The sequence below is a fragment of the Ochotona princeps genome, chromosome 9 (assembly GCF_030435755.1).
Source record: "Ochotona princeps isolate mOchPri1 chromosome 9, mOchPri1.hap1, whole genome shotgun sequence".
Classification (NCBI taxonomy): domain Eukaryota; kingdom Metazoa; phylum Chordata; class Mammalia; order Lagomorpha; family Ochotonidae; genus Ochotona; species Ochotona princeps.
In genome coordinates, this window is record NC_080840.1 from 10,975,657 (window position 1) to 10,995,103 (window position 19,447).

General features: G+C 49.6%; 1 protein-coding gene across 3 annotated transcripts; it reads right to left on the minus strand.

The window, feature by feature from the left end:
* Positions 1–882: 882 nt before the first annotated feature.
* On the minus strand, positions 883–5,764 carry MYC (MYC proto-oncogene, bHLH transcription factor). 3 transcript variants are annotated; one of them, XM_012925639.2, is made up of 3 exons: positions 5,323–5,764; positions 2,876–3,650; positions 883–1,849 (listed from the first exon to the last, which is right to left on the minus strand). In XM_012925639.2, exons 2-3 carry the CDS (start codon positions 3,636–3,638, stop codon positions 1,287–1,289), a joined length of 1,326 nt encoding a protein of 441 aa, XP_012781093.2. In that variant the 5' UTR covers positions 3,639–3,650; positions 5,323–5,764; the 3' UTR covers positions 883–1,286. The 3 variants fall into 3 exon arrangements, with proteins under 3 accessions (XP_012781093.2, XP_058524472.1, XP_058524473.1); XM_058668489.1 differs by having other exon boundaries at positions 2,876–3,653; positions 5,323–5,762; XM_058668490.1 differs by lacking the exon at positions 5,323–5,764 and adding an exon at positions 3,888–4,149 and having other exon boundaries at positions 2,876–3,653.
* Positions 5,765–19,447: the final 13,683 nt, after the last annotated feature.

Genomic DNA, 19,447 nt, shown 5'->3' on the forward strand with positions numbered 1-19,447 from the left:
GCTGTCCTGCCACGTGTCAGTTTCAGACGTGAGCATCTCCCACCTCCCACCGGGTTGCTGTAGTTACAATTAAAACACTTTGAAGAGTGCCTGGGAGGTAGAGAGTTTAGTGTTATCCTTGAGGCTCCAAATCAGGAGCCTTCCTGATTTCAGCACTTCAGACCCAAGATGCTCCAAGAATTTAGAGGGAAGGGTTAAATGCTTTTAACAGATGCGGGTGGGGCGGGCTTGGGTTCTGCTTCTTGCTATCAGTGTAGCCACAGATAAGTTATATAACCCTCTGAACTTTTCTATTTCCTTGTTAGTGAAATGGGGCTAACAGGGCCATTCCTCTGGGGGCTCCTCTAAGGCTCAGGAGACAGATAACCCCTGCCAAGGACCTGGCACCCTGGGAACTGCCGCATAAAGCAAATGGTGGCTCCTCATCCCTCCGGGCTGGCTGGAGTTCCTTCAGGTTCTAGCAGCAACTCTTTGTGTATTTCACTGCTATCTTTAACCTCCTGTGTGTGTCTTTCCTTACCTCCAACCTTCTTACCAGCCTTCTTTTCTCAACAACTCTGTCTCTTATCATCACGTTGGGAAGCAGCTTACCATCCTGAGCACTTAAAAGATCTTAAAGCCCCCAGATCCACTTCACCAAGGAAAACGCTTAGAATCCCTGTCTTGGTAGGCACCTCCTCTTCAGGTCAGAACTGCTGCTTTGCGATTGATGAACGGGCAACAGGTGAAAGCCAAGGAAAGAAACAAGACACCTCACGACTTGAGATTTGGCTCAATTATATATTTGCCAGGTATTTTATTTTTTTCTAAAAACAATAGAAAAAAATCAACTTTAAAAAGGAAAATGTACTTAAATAAAAAAATTGTGGTTTATAATACATGGCTTGAAATCTTGTATAACTGCTATAAACGTTTTATTAAAGTTATTTACATTTAATGGCCATATGTACACAGGAGAGTTGGGTAAACTTTAGATTTTTTTTTTAAAACAATTCTTTAAATACAAATCTGTTAAAAGAAACAAAACAAAAAAAGATGGCAAGCATAAAAAAATGTTCTTTTATGCCCAAAGTCCCATTTGAGGCAGTTTACATTATGGCTAAACCTTACAGTCCAAAGACCCAGCCGAGGTTGTGAGGTTGCACTTTGACCATGCATTTGAAATAAGTTCATACAGAATGGATTGCTGAAGTTCTGTCAGAAGGAACCTTTTTCCTTACTCCCCCCTCCCCAGTAACAAATAAGAATTCATGTGCCAGTCCAGTTCCTCCCTCTCAGAGGTCGGCTTATGCACAAGAGTTCCGTAGCTGCTCAAGTTTGTGTTTCAACTGTTCTCGCCGTTTCCGCAACAAATCCCTTTCTGAAAGGAGCTTTTGCTCCTCTGCCTGGACCGACAGGATGTACGCGGTGGCTTTTTTAAGGATCACCACCTTGGGGGCCTTCTCGTTGTTCTCCAACTCTGGAATCTGGTCACGCAGGGCGAAAAAGCTCCTTTTCAGCTCGTTTCTCCTCTGGCGTTCCAGGACGTTGTGTGTCCGCCTCTTGTCATTCTCCTCGGTGTCGGAGGACCTGGGGCTGGCGCATCTGCGGTTGTTGCTGATTTGCTTCAGGACGCGGCCACTGTCCAGCTTGGCCCGCTTGGCAGCGGGGTAGTCCTTCCTAGTGGACGGGGGCGCCGCGTAATTGTGCTGATGGGTGGAGACGTGGCACCGCTTGAGGACCAGCGGGCTGTGTGGAGGTTTGCTGTGGCCCCCGGTGGAAGGTGACCCTGACTCTGACCTTTTGGTGGGGGGCTGCCTCTTTTCCACCGAAACAACGTCGATTTCTTCCTCATCCTCTTGTTCTTCCTCTTTAAGAAAGGAAACAGAAATCACTGGTTAGCAATGTTTCCCAAGGATCAATGAATGACCCGAAGGCCTCATTCACTGAATGCTATGCAAATAGCAGGCACTGGAATGTTGGAGGCCACAGGCCCTCTCCCCACCCCCAAAAACCACACAGCTCACTGCTCCTTCGCTCCGGAGAGAGAGGAGGCTTCAATGGGAGGACAATGACAGCTGGGCTGTGGTACAGACAAGAAAATTACCATTCACCAGTACATCACATTGATGCCAATTCTTACCTAAGACTTAATGAGGCTTTGGACACACCCAGAGTCAAGCACTTTCCCAAGCACCTCCTATTTTTAAGGGACTTTACCAAGAACCCTTCAGGTGTTGTGTGCATGATAGCAACTCCCCATTTTACTGGAAGTGGGAAAAAAACCAACTTTCAACTTTGCCAACAAGTCCTGGGGGATGGGCAAAGGGGGGCGGAGAGGTCTGGTTTTGGCAAGCCTTTGAAGTGTTCAGAATAGACACTTTCACCGGCTCCCAGCTCTCCGGCAGCAGGCTGGCCTGCCTCCCCTCATTCTTGTAGGGCCTGCAGCCCACTAAACTTCAACCACTTCCAGGACCTAAGGAAGGCAGACAGGCAATTCATTCACTCCTGGAGTTCAGAGTTAACCTCCTTCAAATGCCCCCTCCTCCTCAACCCCAGGTAATTAGAATGCTTAAGAGAGCTAAGAAGTGGATGGAGTTGCAAGATAAGCCAGGAGATTTAGAATCCCAGATGAAATTCCTGAGGGGTGGGAGAGAAAGGAGGGGGGCAGGCAACCAGGGCGGTCTAAGTGCCCAGGGCTGGAAAGCCGGGCATACTAAAAGCCCAGGGTTCCGGAGGTCACTGGCACCTGATGGCTCCATTTCCCCTTCCAGATACTTAAACAGGCAGAATAGGCTACCGCGTCCACTTGGACTCGCCGCCAGCGTGAACAGACTGACGTGCACCCACCCAACCTCCTGCTCCATGGCAAGGCCCGGAGGGGCTTCCAGCTTACCGGAGTCGCTGCTGGTGGTGGGTGGTGTCTCCTCATGGAGCACCAGGTGCTCGGGGCTGGCCCGTGGGGAGGACTCAGTGGAGGAGAGCAGAGAGTCCGAGGACGGGGAGAAGGCGCCGGAGTCCGGAGATGTGCAGGGCTTGGGAGAGCTGCTGTCGTTGAGCGGGTAGGGGAAGACCACCGAGGGGTCGATGCACTCGGAGACAGCGGCGCTCAGGTCCTGAAGGTAGAGGCTGGAGGTAGAGCAGCCGCCGGGGCCGCGGGCAGGGTTCGGACTGTTGCTGTCCTTGCGCGCAGCCTGGTAGGAGGCGAGCTTCTCTGAGACGAGCTTGGCAGCGGCTGAGAAGCCACTCCACATGCAGTCCTGGATGATGATGTTCTTGATGAAGGTTTCGTCGTCCGGGTCGCAGATGAAGCTCTGGTTCACCATGTCGCCCCCCAGCAGTTCGGTCACCATCTCCAGCTGGTCGGCGGTGGAGAAGCTGCCTCCACCGCCGCCGCCTTCGTCTCCCCGGGGGGAGAAGGATGTGACAGCAACGTAGGAGGGCGAGCAGAGGCCGGAGCGGCGGCTCGGGGATCGGGGTGGGGTGGGCAGCAGCTCGAATTTCTTCCAGATATCCTCGCTGGGCGCCGGCGGCTGCAGCTCGCTCTGCTGTTGATGCTGGTAGAAGTTCTCTTCTTCATCGCAGTAGAAATAGGGCTGCACGGAATCGTAGTCCAGGTCATAGTTCCTGTTGGTGGCGAAGCTGACGTTGAGTGGCATCCTGACGGCAGCCTGCTGTGGGGGTACACAAGGGGTCAGCCTTGAGTTAGGGTCTCGTCTGAACCCGAAACCCGAGAGCCAGCAAGTACATACACAGCAAGCCCCGACCACTCCCCTTCCTGCGCTACCCCTTCCCCCACCAAGGGGCCGGGCTGAGAGGACCCCCCAAGGAAATAAATAGTAATATCTTAAAAAAAGATACCCTTTTACCCACACCTTCCGGTGACCCCCTAGGATCTCAATTCGCACCTGGTGCGCCAGCTGCACGGTGCCCGCCAAGATTCCCCGCCCCCGGGAGTCCTAAGGGCAAAGCGCACCTCCCAGAAATCGAAAAACGGCCTTGGCCTCCTTAAGAGCCGGAGGTAGGGAATACGTTCTGCCAACCGAAGGCGCAAAATTTTGCGCCACCTGAAGGAGAAAGTGAGCGGCGCCCAGCGCGAGCGGTGGTCGCCTCCTCCCGTCCGGGGCCCTACTGCGCCGCCGCGCCTGTTCCCACTCGAGCCCTTGCCGCGCCCCTACCCCTCGGGCGCCGCCGCCCCTCCCGGCCCCTCGCCACCGCCTCCATCCCCACCCCCTGCCCGTCCCCCTTCCTCCCTTTGCCGGCTTTTCTTCTTTCCTCTAGCCTGCTGTGGTGGCGAGCCCAGCAGCCGGCTTTAACACCCCCTTCCAATAAAGAAAAAGGGGTTGTCAAATGTTAAACAGGGGCACCTCCCTTCCCCTCCTCCAAACAGCCTTGCAACTGCGCCACAGAGCCCGCAGAGACTCTGCGCCCCGAGCCGGGCGTCTGCGCCTCCCGCGACGGTAGCAGCTGTTCCCAGAGCAGCCCCGAGCCCGGTTTCGCGCCGTCTCCCCATCTCCTCCCCACCTTCCCCCCCGCATCTCAGGGGCACGGAGCACCCGTGGGCGACGGTGGCGGAGCACCCAAGGCGGGGTGCGGAGAACTGCCCTGGTTTTCCCCCAGTCGACCATTCCAGGAAAATCGGACACATCCCTGCCCTGGCCTCTCCTCTCCCTTCCCCGCGCCTGCTTAACACCAAGTTCTAACACTTACAAGAGACAGCGTTTTCCCATTTTACTATGAGGATTCTTATTATTTTTTTAGAACGCAACTTTTCTTAAAAAGAGCAGGGCGAGTTGGATTCGCCGCAGGGATCGGCGGGCGGGACGCGCCGCAGTATTTGTCTCCGGCTGTCACAAATGCGCAAAGCCGAAATTTAAATGTCCTCCCGGAGACAGGGAGAAAAAAGTCCGCGGTGGCGGGGTTCTCCTGCTCGGGCAATCTGTAGTCCACACTCCAGGGAGCTCGGGATGCACAGTGGTTTTTCTCTGTCCACGCCAAGCCGAGATTCCCGCCTTTACCCCCCTAAAAAGCCCCCAAAGCAATTCATGTCATAAAGCAGGAGTGCCCTAGCGCCCGGGCTAGCGTCGGGTAGCACTGGCGCAAAGGCAGAGCCCCCCGAAAGCTAGTTTCCAGAATGCGTCCCTGTCCCTCCGCGGCCACTTGCCCTTGACAAGTCACTGCATCCGGGTCCGGCCCGATCCGCTGTGATCACCCAGAGAAGTGTCACTAACACAGAATAGGAATAAAGGCAGCACCCCTCACTCTGCCCCAATTTAGGTACTAGACTAGCGACAGGGTCAAACCGGTGCCGAAAAAGCAAGTCAAACAGATCTGAGAGCTTACCGGGTGTTCGGAGACCCGGCGGAATCTTGCTCCCGAACCGCGGGAAAACCACCTCTCAGAGGAACGGTCCGGGGTAAGGGTCCCCAGCTGGTGGAGCAGCCACCCCGGGTCTGTCGGCTGTAGGTCCTAGTGCAAAGTGACCGTCTGCCGCAGTGGCCCAAGTTCCGCTGACTCGGCGAGGGCTCGCGGGGAGGGGTGTCGCGGGTGGGTGGTGGTCGCCGGGATGGTGGGGGTACTGGCCGAAGGCGAAGCTCTCTTTCGCTCCGGATCTCCTTCGGCCCGGCGCTGGCTGCTCTACTCTGCCCGGCCCGCCCGCTCGCTCCCTCTGCCTCTCGCAGAAATTACTACAGCGAGTCAGATAAAGCCCAGAAAAGCGGCTTTTATACTGCACCGAGGAGCCCTCCCCTTAGTTCTTTTTCCCGCCAAGCCTAGGAGGAGCCCTGCCCTTCTCAGGGCCGGAGGAGAACAGAGGCCGGTAGAGGAGAACGGGGCGCGGCTGCCAGAGTGGCCGGGGGTCCTCCGTGGCGCAGACCCTTGCATTATAAAGGGCCGGTGGGCGGGGATTTGCTGGAGGGAATTTTTTTTTGCATGCTCCCCCCTCCCTCCGTTTTGGGAGCCCGGGAGGGGCACTGGTGGAGAAGTGAGGGAAGGGTGGTTGCAGCCCTTGGATGTAAACAGTGCGAACCTGCCGCACGCCCACTCTCCTACGCTCTCGCGGCACTGTCTGATCAAGTGCGCTTCTGCCCTTCGTGTTTACAGCAGCGCGGGGGAGCAGCTGCCCTGCGCACAGCCGATACAGCGCGTACCCGCGGCCTCGCCAGGCACGTCCCGGGCTGCCGAGCGCCTCCCCAAGGCTGGGCAGAGTTGGAAAAATCAGTAGGGCGCAGTGAGGAGGATATTTACATGAGCGCTTAGGGCGTAGAGTGGTAGTTGTAGTGGGGATAAACATTAGCGTTGCGGGGAGGAAAATAATGCCCGGAATTATTAAAAATAGCTCAGCAACACAGTGCCACGTATACTTGGAGAGCACGTTGTGAACAGACACCCAGTGCATGTATTGGGTGTGTGTGTGTGTAATGCATTATGCATTACCTGTGCACAGCTCTCTGGATTAAGCACCCTCCACCGTGAACGAGTGCTCAATTTGCTGCCAAAGCAACCCCCTCTTCCCGTAGACTTCCACGGGGGGGGGGGGGAGACGGGGTTGGGGAGGCGCTCTCCTTCTCCCCACTCCCCACCCCCACCCCCAGGTCTCGCTCGTCAGGGGGAATCTTTCTGCGGTGCTGGCGAATGCGCGCCGCGGCCCGTCTGTCTTCCCGCCCGCTCTCACCCCTGCGCCTCGCCAGGCTTCAGAGGAGACCAGCGCTCCCTGCGCCCCGTGGCGCCCAGCTCACACCAGACTCGAGCTCCGGGATCAGTGGGAAATGAAAGGCGCTAGACAGGAGTCCCTGGGAGGGACCGGAGGACCTGAATTGCAGGGCCGAACCGCCCCAAAATGGGGGGAGGTCTGAGCTTTGCGGAAGGGGCCTGGAGAGGCGGAGGAGACCCCGGCGAGGAAAACTATTAACTCTTCCCTCCCCGGACAAACCGGATATTCATTTCCACCCCGTCCTCTGTCTGCTACGCTGTTAAGTATGGTGAGTGTGATCTTGCACAAAACATGCGTCGCTTCTAGCGAAGGTGAGGACTTAATACTTCCGTGCCCTGCCCTTTTGTTAGGGGAAGGTAATTTGGAACTAATTAAAAATTAGGCTCATTGGAGGTATTAATCTTCACGTGCACTGACTTTTTCCTCCTGAATACCGTGCTCCAAGTGTATTCGTACCTACTATGCCTCTCTACAAAGTTGTGTACACCTTGATCCAGCCGACCCTAAACAAGATTTGTTCGCCCTCTGGGTCAACAGTTAATGGATAAATCACAGTCCCCCGGCATTTGGCATTATTGCAGGGCATCAAAGCCAAAGCAATCCTTGCCGGCTCCACACGCAAAAGCTTTTTCCACCCTCCTCCGCCCCTAAAAAAAAAAAAAAAAAACCCTTCGGGGGCGGGGTCGTGTGACTAGCTTACACACGGTTCGAGATAAGTGAAATCCCATTGAGTTTGCAGCTCGGCGTTCAATTGTTAAATGAGTAGTCATTTCCCCCCCATCAGGCTCCCGGCGCAATTCAGCTTTAAGGGCCGCAAACGTCTCCAGCCTCCGGGCTTTTGCCGCAAACGCCCGGAGCGGCCAATCCCTAAGCTGGGTTTTGCTGCAAAGCGTCTCCTCCCCGCCCCCCGGCCGGGCGGCACCCGCGCTCGAGTTGACTAACGTGAAGTAAGCGTGCCCTCTACCGGCCGGAGTGACCGCGCGTCCCCGGCGCCGGCCAGGGCGCGGCCGGTGGGGGCGGGGAGGCCGGGGCCGGCGCAGGGTCCTCCCGGGCCGGCGCAGGGTCCCCAGCCGCCTCCCAGGGGTCCTCCCGAGCCCCACTGCGGAACTGCTGAAAAGTGGTTCAGAGGCGGCCATCCAACTGCCCAAGAGGTGGTGAAAACTTAACTCATGACTCCTTGGCAACGCACATAATCACCCTTTGTCGAAGTGATGCTGTTTATGGAAAACGTGAAATTCCGCACAGGTACACACACGAAACATCTTCCGACAAAACCTCAAAGCAGCGCAGCCGGCTGTCAGCCCACGCGTCCTAGAGAGCTGTCTTTTCCCAGCAGCCAGGTTTAGCAGGAGACTCTCAGATTTACTGGGGAGGCTGGAGGTGGGGGAGGGATGGGAGGAAAGGTTTGACTTCTCTGCAATCTTTGAAAATTGGGTGACAGTGAAAAGGGGGCACTTGACAATTCCCTGAGTAAGGTGTGAAGGGCTGTTCCATGCAAAGTTTTAAAACCCCCCAAAGACTGTGACCTGAAGGTCGTGGCAAATGAGAACGGAATTTATGGAGCAGGTGTAGTGAGTACGAACATTCCCGGTAGGTTTTTCTGGGGTTGAAAGATGCTTGAGGGTGCCCCATCACCCCAGGTGTGTGCACGGCTGCCAAGGGAGGCTCCTTCCGGGAGAAGGCTCCTAGTGATTTCCCTGGCATCTGGCACCCACTCGCCGTGGCTCAATCAGCCACACAAAGAATAGATGTGGCTTGACTTAAGGGGTTTTGAAAGTTGCTGAAGATGACAGATGTGGTGGATTTTCAGAGTGGACTCTTGAGTTATGCCTACCAGGTGCAGGACATATGAAGGCCAGGGAAAGGAAGGGTCTTGGCCCTGGGTCTCCGCCCACTCCTCCAGGGCTGGAACATCACCTGGGGCGGGGGGGGGGGTATTGTCAGGTTCCACCTCCAAGCTGTTTCCTAGCCCCCAATGAAGGGGGCATCCCAGTCTCACAATGGCAAGCCAAATCTCAGTGAAGTAGATCATCACCGTCTTTCTGGTAGTAATTTTTAAGACACTCGTATTTTTGAATAACCACTGGCTGGGTGGAAAAGTGACTGAGGAGGCTACACCTAATAATATAATTTCCACTATTCGAGTGACACATATTTGTAGTAAAAATGGATAAAATAGGAGCGGCATGATGGCTCAATTGGTTAATCTTCCACCTCCAAGTGCCGGGTACCATAAGCGAGCTGGTTTGTGTCCTTGCTGCTCCACTTTCCATCCAGCTCCCTGCTCGTGGTGGCCTGGGAAAGCACCCAGACCCTGCACTTGTGTTGGAGACTCAAGAAGCTCCTGCTCCTGTGAACTTGGGCTGTTGAGCTATTTGGGGAGTGAGTTAGTGGATGAAGATCTTCCTCTCTGTCTCTCCTCTCTGTAAATCTGTCTTTCTAAGAGGGATCTCCCACTGCCCCTAGGTAGTGCTGGAATTTTGTTTCAGGGCAGGGGCAGGGCATGTCTGACCTGCAGGTTGCATAAGGCCTGGGCTGTGACCCTGCCAAGGCAACCATAGACTAGGCTGAAAATTCAACAAGTCTATACCAGGAAAATTTTTTAAAAATCTGTTTTTATTGGAAAGACCAAGTTACACTGAAAGGGGAGAGACAGAGATCTTCCATAAGAGGGTTCACTCTACAAATAGCTACAACAGCCAGAGTGGGCCCATCTGAAGCCAGGAGCTCCTGCCAGGTCTCCCATGTGGATATAGGGGCTCCAGTAGCTGGGCCATCCTCTGCTGCTTTTTCAGGCCATAAGCAGGGACGTAGATTGAAATGGAGCAGCCAAGAAGGGATGTTGACGCCTCAGGTAGACGTTTAGCTTTCTATGCCACCAGGCAGGTGCCCAATAATTTTGCGTGGCCCATTCATGATGATCTGTGTATGCAAATGGCGCTGAGCGGACGAAAGATTCTCACACCTGTTAAGGAGATGATTTCCAGAAAAATACTTAGCCATTCTGTTTTTTTGAAGCGTTTCTTCTGGGAGACAGCGGGAAGGGTTGTCTTCTGACTGCCCTGTGAAGGGTTTTCACACTGCAAGGCTCAAGATTGTCCTCTTGGGAGTGGAGGTGGGGAGAGAGGCCGTGGGGCACGGGCGGGGCTTCTGAGAAGAGGTGGAGGTTCTGAGGGCAGCTCTGTGACCCTGCAGCAGGGATGGCTCTGGTCTGCCAGCCTGGCCTGGCCTGGAAGAAGAGCCATAACTCGAATTCTCCCGGGAGAAGTCATGCCATGCTCAGGCTAAGGAGAGCAGGAAGAATGATCCATCCATGTGACCACACTTTCTCTTTGCAGAGACACAAAAGGAGAGATTGAGAACACGTGACTGTATAAAATAACACCAGCTTCCCCCCTAGTCTGTCTCTCAAAGTTTCCTACCGAGTTGCTTGCCTCAGAGTAAGAGCAGTTACTAATATGGAAATAACTGGGAGGGGGTGATCAAACAGCTATCTGCAAATAGGCTGGGGGAGACAGATAAACCCCCTGGACGGCGGAGTTGTTTTAAAATCCCTGCAAGTCAGGAGAGGGCTTTCTAAGAGGGAGATGGAGGAAGAGATTGATAACTGTGGATCTCAGGCAGAAAGATTGCTTTGAGAAGAAGGGTTGTTAGATTAAAAACCAGGTTAGCCAGGCAATATTAAAAGAAGAGGAAGTCTCATAGCATGTTAATATCAGCCCGGTACCCAGCGAGGGCACAAGTGGACTCTCCAGCAGACAAGGAAATCAAAATCGGCCTCGTTAATTCATAGGAATATCAGCACAAAAAGGCAGTGAAGGAAAGCATTGTGTATTTAAAAGATATAAATTTATATGTGTGGTCTTCGATCAGTGATGTCTCGCATATTAGCAAATTACATAAATGAAAGGGACTAAAAGGAAAAAAAAATGAGTCAATGGTTTTTAACTTAGAACCCAGGAGGCTGCACTTTCTGTGTTGCCTCGAGTACCTTGGATTGTATTGCTAGTCACTGGTGTCTAGACCTCCCATCCTGGCAGAGGGTCCCAGGCTGGGCCCGGCCAAGCTTCAGTTTGGCATTCTACTTTTATTTCTTGGTCCTTAGCTGTCATCCTGCCTTACTTTGTAGCACTTGAGTAGACAAATGGTTCCTTTGTTTAACCTCTTCAAAGACTTGGTTTATTGTTCCCTATGTGCCAAACCCAAGTGACTGCAGACATTTCCACACATGGGCACGCTGGCCTGTCGTTGCTGTGGGCAGCTTCTGTCCCGAGGCTGGAGTCATGCTGGGTCCCAGGCAGAAGGCCTTGGGCGCCTCGTGGAGGGAAGTGCTCATCTCTTGGCCTTGGATCTTCCTTTGGAAGGCAGGGGAAAAGGAGCTGGTTCCCTTGAAGTTCCTCTGAGATCTCAAACCATGATTTTGGATTTTCTTTTGCAAGCCAGGCTTTCTGAGATCAGCCCACCCTTGTGGGACTTCATTTTAATTTATTCTGTCCTCAATCCTCCCCTTTATTATTATTATTTTTTGGTGGGGGGAGGTATTTGGCAACATGACTGTTTATTGTATTTTTATTGTCATTATTATTTTCCTTGATATAATTTTTCGCTCTCTTTCCCCCCTCCACATTCTCCCCACCCCCACAATCTTCCTCCATATTATTACAATGGTATGGTCACAAGTCCAGCATTCTGCTACTTAAGCATGTATCATGGCATTGTAGGTAAGACAATGGTAGAAAATCTAGAGTCAAATTGTCAAGGTATATTTAAGTTCCATTGGGAATCCTTCTTTTGTTTGGGAGTGGAAGTGCATACTGCAATGTCTCTTTACTTTCTGGTATGCTGCTCTCCATTATATAGTTCGTCTATGAGAATGTACACATATACTACACAGGTTTACTTATATATCTGTTTGTCTTGTATAAGGCACAGAAGTTGCCTTATATCAGAGAGAACATGTGGTCTTTGTTTTTCACTGAACATAATGGTCACTTGAAATGGGCTTTGTGAGACAGAGATCTTTCTTGAAGGTGTCTGGGGACCTTCTCTTACCAATGACCTTCTTCTGCCTTCCCCGGCTGACTTGGTCACTTGCTGCAAGGCTTTGGAAAATGATCATTCTTTCGATTTCCATAAGTCAGTGTTTTCCACCTGGGGTCGCTTTGTATCCGGGAGACCTCTGGTGCTGTCTGGGGACATTTTGGGGTGTCACAGAGGAGCACACAGTGGCTCATTCCCAGCGTTCAATGGGCAGAGGCTGAGCATGTGGTCTGTGGTGCTATAGCACACCAATCATGCCACCACAGGGGTTGCTGGGCACTGAATGGTAGCCACACTGAGGGCGAGGGTCGCTGTGTGGAGTGCTCGCTCTTCTGATGTTATTCCTTTGTGCTCAGCTGGTTCCTAAACCCAACAGGAGTCGCGTCCCAGCCACCAGAATCATCTATCAGAAGCCAGCTCCTGGTCTTTCCAACTCCATTGAACCCTGTGCATGGATTGATTGTCCTCTTCCTTTAGAATCCATCAGTGCCTTCCGGTGGCCAAAAGCAAGGCTGTACCTCATGAACTTGGAATTCCAAGCCCTGGTGCATCTGGTCTGCACCTTATCTTGTCCAGTTTCCCACCAACTCCACACTTCAGCCAAGCACGTCTATTTACGTTCTCTCTGAGTGACACACACATTCCCACCTCAGCGCCTTAATTCAAGCAGTTTCCCCAGCTTCAGAGCCTCTTGTTGATTTACCTAAGCACCACCTTTCCTCCTAGAGAGAGAGCTAATGCGGGTTTTCTCTGCAGAGCCTTCCCTTACTGCCCCAGCCCCGATCATCTTACAGAATCAAAAATTATGGAGCTGGAAGGATATTTGGGAAGCTCAGAAGCGTAAGCGGCTGTTCAAGAGGAAATCGAGGGCACCCCTTATTAACATAGACCAACCGTCCGAGTGGCAGGCCTCTCTTCCTTTGTCCAGGAGACAGTAAATGTCACAGGCTAGAATCATATCGGACTCATGGCAAATGCTACATTAATCTTGGTAATGCAACCTTACTGCCCTGGGTAGGAGTTGATGTGCAAACATTTGAAGTGACTTGTTGGCTGTCTGAGGATCTAGAATGGGAGCAGGTGTTGTGAATCAGCTTGTTGGGGTGGGGGTCCAGTCTTTCCTGACCACTTGTTAAATCTGACAAGTCCTGTGACCTCTCTGAATCTCACTTCCTCTCATCTGTAAAATGGATATATCACACTTATAACATCTATCTTACTGAAAGGGTTGTAAAAAGTAAGGTAATACTGTAATACAGAGCTTAGTACTTGACCTGCCTGTAGTAAGTGTTAGGAATTTCTGGAAAGGGGGATCCTGGTTTAACAGAAAATAATGTACTGAGCTATTTTAAGTTGAGTTTTTCATGGTGTCCCACAGTAAGTTCTGTGAAATGTATGTTGTCTGTAACTCCATGAAGCCTGAGGCATTACGTCCTAATGAAGACATGCTATTGCACAAGTGAGAAATTGAAACCTATGTTCGCAGAAGGTTTATCTAGTGTTTGGTGACTAACTCCTAATTGACACCTTTCTGTGTATAACCACTGCAGGACTTACTGTGCCCTCTGTCTGCCATTTTATAGGTTCTTCCACTAAGAATAAGCAAAATTCTGTGGACCCGGTGTGATAGCTTAGTGGCTGAAGTCCTTGCCTTGTATGTGCCGGGATCCCATTTGGGTGCCAGTTGTAATCCCGGCAGCCCCACTTCCCATCCAGCTCCCTGCTTGTGGCCTGGGAAAGCAGTTGAGGATGGCCCAAAGTTTTGGGACCCTGCACCTGTGTGGGAGACCCGGAAAGAAGCTCCTGGTTTCTGGCTTCAGATCAGCTCAGTTCTGGCCATTGTGGCCACTTGGGGAATAAATCATTGGACAGAAGATCTTCCTCTCTGTCTCTCCTCATATCTGCATGTCTGACTTTCCAATACAAATAAACAGAAGAGATAAGATGTCATGGTTTAAAAAAAAAGCTGAAGAAATTAGATTAGGCATTGTTAACACTGAATATAAATTAGGGCATTCTGTTTAAGTTCTTTACTATTTTTTTCTTTGTTTTTCTTTTTCTTTTTTTTAAACGTTCACTTACAACACTTTTGTTTCTTTTTTTTTTTAAAGATTTGTTTATTTTTACTTGAAAATTAGTGGCTGAGAGAAGAGAGAGAAAGAGAGAGAGAGAGAGAAGATGGATCTTCCATCTTTCGGATCATTCCCCAAATGTTCATGAAGGCCAGAGGGGCTGATTCTTGTCAGGAGCCAGAAAGTTCTTCTGGAGCCCATCCTCCACTGGTTTCCCAGACCTTAGGCAGGGAGTTGGGTTGGAAGTAGAGCAGCCTGGGAAATGAACCGGTGCCCATAAGGAATCCCAACACTGCAAGTGGCGGATTAGCTTGTGTTGCCACCATGCTCTGGCCGCTTTGTTGGGGTTTCTTTTAAGTTCTCTGGTTGTGGAAGGTCAAGGTATAGAGCAGCACCTTGCGTTCTGCATTTGTTTTCCTACCACAAGGAGCAGGGCTGCATGCTGGGAAATATTTCCTTCACAGCATAAACACTCAAGGACAGAAACTCTTTTTGGCTTCTAACTCAACATTCCCCTTAACACATTTTAGAACAGGGTTTGCAAACTCTATCCCCCAACAGCTTGGCAGGGAAAGTGAATGAGGGAACCAATAGGGAGTGGTGGGGAGTATGACCAAGCAGACACTGGGGTGTCTGAAGCTAGTATCACGGCTGTTTGTTGTTGTCGGCCTTAAGGCTCTTTGGGGAAGGTAGAAATGAAGGTTTTAAGATGTTGACAGTTCATAGAAAGCATGGCATCTGTTCAGCCCTCAGGCTGCCAGTTTGCAGTGTCTGCCTTGAGGTATTAGTAAACTAGTTCAGCGGTCTTCCTCTGGGATCCTTTCTTGATTTTCTCCTCTTCTCCTGAGAGTTTTAATTGCTGTTTCATTCGTTCATTTGTATTAGGAAATCTGTTAGGTCATTGTTTTTGTGAATTTTAAGGTCTGACTCCTTGACCAGAAGTGCTGGGATGGAATAGATTGTATCTTATTCATCTCGCCATCTGCTTGGGTGCTCTTCAAGGGTCGTTCACAGAGATTGTGGTGTCCAGATTCCAGCAGGGTGCCTGGCACAGGGGCTCTCAGTAAATGCTTAGTGAATAAAGGATTTTAGAAGGAGCTTCCAAGCCATGGCACCTGCCGAGCCCAGCCACCTTTTAATCTGAACAGAGAGAGGCTTTGGGAACTTTCTGCTTCACTTCCAGCAGTGGGTGTCCTGGATGGCAAGTGAGGGTCTGAGACAGCAGAGTGAAAGGGGATGAAGTTGGAGGTCAGGTCCAGAGGAGCAGGACCGAGTTCCCTTATCCAGAAGCAAATGCAATGAACCACCTAACGTTTCAACAACCCAAACAGCACCCCCTGCAGGTCGTTTTCCTCCAGATTCCACAGTCCTACCCAGAGGAAATACTACTGTGGATCTGAAGAAGGAAAGGAGGCATGAGAATATGGGACTAGAAACTGGACCATGGGAAGCTTACACGGACTGGATTCTTTCAAAGGGAAAGTTGCTAACTCGTTAGTGCATTATGAAATCAATTTCAAATTTTATAATCAGCGTTTTTACCCAATGGACTACGGTAGAAAATATCTAACTATGCTGCTGGCGAGGTGGTGTTGTTTTTTAAATCCTGCTTTCCTACCTCCCATGTGTGGGTATATGAGCTTGATCACTAAATAAAAGGAATCTCGCTGGGCTAAAAACATTAGAAAGCAGTACTGAATCTTCTCCTTGTATCTCCAGGATAATCCCAGGAGGTGTTGATTAATACTGCGTTTCACACAGGGGAAGTACTGAGGTATGACGGAAACTTGTTCGAACTCACAGTGGATGGAGATGGAGTTGACATATGAATCCTTTTTTGCTTCTGTCGTTTGGGCCAAATATGTCTGCCACAGGCCTTGTTTAGCCTGGTGCCAGGTGCTTGCCAGTCTCTGTTGTGGCTAATGACCAGGTCCGGCATGCTCTGAAAAATTTAGAACCATTAAAATAGTGACTGAACTTCTTGTTGTGCCCTTTCCAGGCATGTCACGCCAAGGGATTGAGGACAAATAGATCAACGAACAAGTCCTGTTCCCAGGGAGTTTGCTAAAGTACACGTTCTCTGTCTCTCTGTACAGTTTCATGTGAGGGGATAAGGGCAGAGGGCAAGGCGGTGGTGGTGCCAGAGGGAAGTGATGTCGGCTGGCAATAGGGCGAGGTTGGGCCTGTTCCTCAGTTTGTGCTTCCCAGCTAAGCGACCACTGCACTGTGGACTCCTGGCTGTGTCCGTTGGCCCAAACTGTTTGTAGCTCCAGTGCCTTTGGTGTGTCTTGCCTGCTGCCTGTGGGCTGTGCTGGAAACCACGGGCTTGCCCTGCAGGGTGGGATGGAGGGGAGGGAGCAGACGTTGGAAACTGGCCAGGGGACTTCACAGGCCCAACAAAGAATTTTTTAAAAGGGTTGATTTGGTAATAGGCAGAGGGGAATTCCACAGATAAATAATAATTTATGCAAGGAATGCCATCTGCTCTCTGGTGAAACATTAGTGGATAATTGCAGGCGCAATTTCCTTCCATTCCTGCCCTTCACCATTCAGCTCTTCAAGTAATGATATTGACACCTTCTGAGCTGACTGGGTGTGGAGAGACATGGAGAACCCAGCTTGGATGCTGGCAGAAGGCAGTTTGCCATAAAGCTGAAATAATTAATTGGAATGCATTAGAGAATTAAGCACTAAATAAGAACATGTTGGCATTCTGGTTGGTATATCCAAATGTTGCGCTGGAAATTAATACAAACTGGCTTCACTGGATAGACAACATTGTCAATTATATTTGGTCTCCAAACAAAGAATCTTGTAGGGCTCACTAATTAAATTATAAAAGTTGAGAACCGTAGGTTCTGGATTCTTTCATGGCCCCCTACCCTGACTTTGCATCTACAAGAATGTCTGGGGGCTCTGTGGATGAATCCTTCTGTCTCTGTGTGGCTTGAATGGATCTTGGTGGAGGTGATGAGGGTGAACCTTGGTTTATGGGTAGAGGTGGGGAGATTTGGGGCCAGTTTTTGAAACTAGGGCCTAGTGCTTAGGGCATAGGCAGCCAACTCATCGGAGGAGCAGATGTTGTCTTCTGGCATGTTAGCCACACTTTGACCTTAGTATTTATAATTTTGGAAATAGATGGTAACAGTTGAAAGTTGGGAGATTTCACATTAAAACTCTGCATTCTTTTTGTCATGTAGCTGGAGTCTGAAAAGGTTCCCATGGCTTTTCAAAAAATTGGCTTTTTCTTTCTTTTCTTTTTTTTTTTTTTAAGATTTACAGAGAGAAGGGGAGACAGAGAGAAAGATCTTCTGTCTGCTGGTTCACTTCACAAGTGCCTGGAATGCTGGAACTGAGCTGTTCTGAAGCCAGGAGCCATGAGCTTCTTCCAGGTCTTCCACATGGGTGCAGGGCCCCAAGGCTCTAGGCCATCCTCTGCTGCTTTCCCAGGCCACAAGCAGAGAGCTGGAAAGGAAGTAGAGCAGCCAGGAAACACACTGGCACCCGTATGGGATCCCGACTCATGCAAGGAGAGGATTTAGTCACTAGGCTACTGTTGCAGGCATGAAATAAAAAATCTTAGAAAAGAGAAATATTTGCTTAATAGTGATAATACTACCTAACATTAAGCATGCATAGCATATGCGTACATGTAACTGGTCCCTCTTTGTTTGTAATAACTGCTCCACTGATATAAAATTATGGTTCCGTAGTATATTCACAGGACTGTGTAGCTATCGTCACAGTTAATTTTAGAGCATTTTCCTCACTCTCTGAAGGAAAACTACATAAACAATTGTTCCTCCTTATTTGGCCATTTCACATAATAGAATCATGCAATGCAATGCAATATATGATCCTTTGGGACTGACTTTTGTCATTTGCAAAGTCATCTCAAGGCTTACTAGTGTCATGGCATTTGTCAGTACTTTATTGATTTGTGTATGTATGTATGTATGTATGTATGTATTTAACTCCATGCCTTTGTAATTGTGGAATAGTTTTCCATTGTGCAGACATATCACATTTTATTTACCCACTCATCCATTGATAGATATTTCTTTCTAATTTTTGGTTTTATAACTTATGCTGCTATGAATGTTCCTATACAAAACTTTTTTTTGGGGGGGTTATTTATTATTTTTAATTCATTAATTACATTGTATTATGTGACACAGTTTCATAGGTACTTGGGTTCTCCCCACCCCTCCCCAAACCCTCCCACCATGGCCTATATGAAACTTTGTGTGAATGTACATTTTCTTTTCTTACAGGTCTATCTGATCTTTCTTTCTTTTTGAACTTTCTTTCTTTCTTTTCTTTCTTTTTTCTTCTTTCTTCTTCATCATATTTTAATGTATCACCATTATCTATTATTATCATTACTATCCTTTTCTTCTGTCTCTCTATTTCTATGAGTGTACATGTTGGCTTATACTGTAATTCTACATTGAACCATTTGAGAAACTGCTAAACTAGCTTATAAGTTGGCTGCGGTGTTTGTATTTCCTCCAGCCATGTGTGAGGGTCCCAATATCTCCACATCTTCAACATTAACTTGTCATTGTGTGTCTGTTTCCTTACGTCATGTTAGTTCATGTGAAGTGGGATCTCACTGTTCCTTCATCTCCTCTTTGCTGTTGGGTAACAACATTGAGCACCTTTTCATGTGCTTGTTGGCCAAGGGCCAACCCTCCATAAGTGTTTATGTGTAGTAATTCTTCACTTCTGAACAGCCTTGGGAGATAAAGTACCATCCTTTTTTGTTATATGCCAAATTCAATCGTTTAGCTGTAAGCTTTCTTTTCAGGAGATAAACATAATCTTCATTTTATGCTAGAAAATACTAGCCCATGGCTTACATGGGAGTGTAAATCTCAAAGCAAGACCGTATGCTGTGTAACTGCCTTGCAACAGCGAGAGCCTGGGTGACTCCGCTGGGGCTCTTTGCCCTGACTCAGAGCTTGCGCAGTTTCTTCTGTCTCCAGTAGTCTTTCCTCAGCACTTCCCCCTTCTTTCAGATTCTCTGAGATGCTTCCTTGACATTCTTGTCTAAATTGGTATATTTATTCTGTCTCACAGAATACTGAACTTATATAACAACATTAACTCCTCAGGGTCGTTTTATATGAGTTTATATTTGATTATTTTCTGTTTAACCAGAGAGAGAGAGAGGTGAGCACTCCCATCCGCTGGTTCACTCACTGAATTTCCCCAGTGCCCATGGTTGGGCTGAGCCCAAGCTGAGCCACAGGAGTGCAGTCCAGGTTTCCTGTGTGGCAGCAGTGAAGCTGTTGCTTGCGTTGGCACTGCTGCCCACAGGCCTGCCTTAGCAGGGAGCTGAGGTCCAGAGCCAGAGCCAGGGAGCCAACTTGAACTCTGAGAGGGCACATGCAGAGCTTAACCACTGGGTCAAATGCCTGCTCCTTATTTTTTTTGTAAGTGAAAGTTTTTATTTTATGTGTTTGTAAACATGCTATATGTATACATTTGTATTGTATCTTTTCACATTTAATAATTTGTTTAAAAATTTCCAGTATAACATAAAGTACAATTTAAATGGCTACAAAATATTCTATTTCTTTTAAATAGTCTTACTTAGTTGATTAGGGTACAAAGGGTCAAGGGCTACAGGGTGTAAGTG

What these genes read in the sequence shown, in the direction of transcription:
- MYC (XM_012925639.2), bottom strand. Translation starts at nt 3,638, where the DNA reads ATGCCACTCAACGTCAGCTTCGCCACCAACAGGAACTATGACCTGGAC. An exon ending in CACCACCAGCAGCGACTCCG is followed by an intron (nt 1,850 to 2,875) that starts GTAAGCTGGAAG and finishes CCTTTCTTAAAG; the next exon opens with AGGAAGAACAAGAGGATGAG.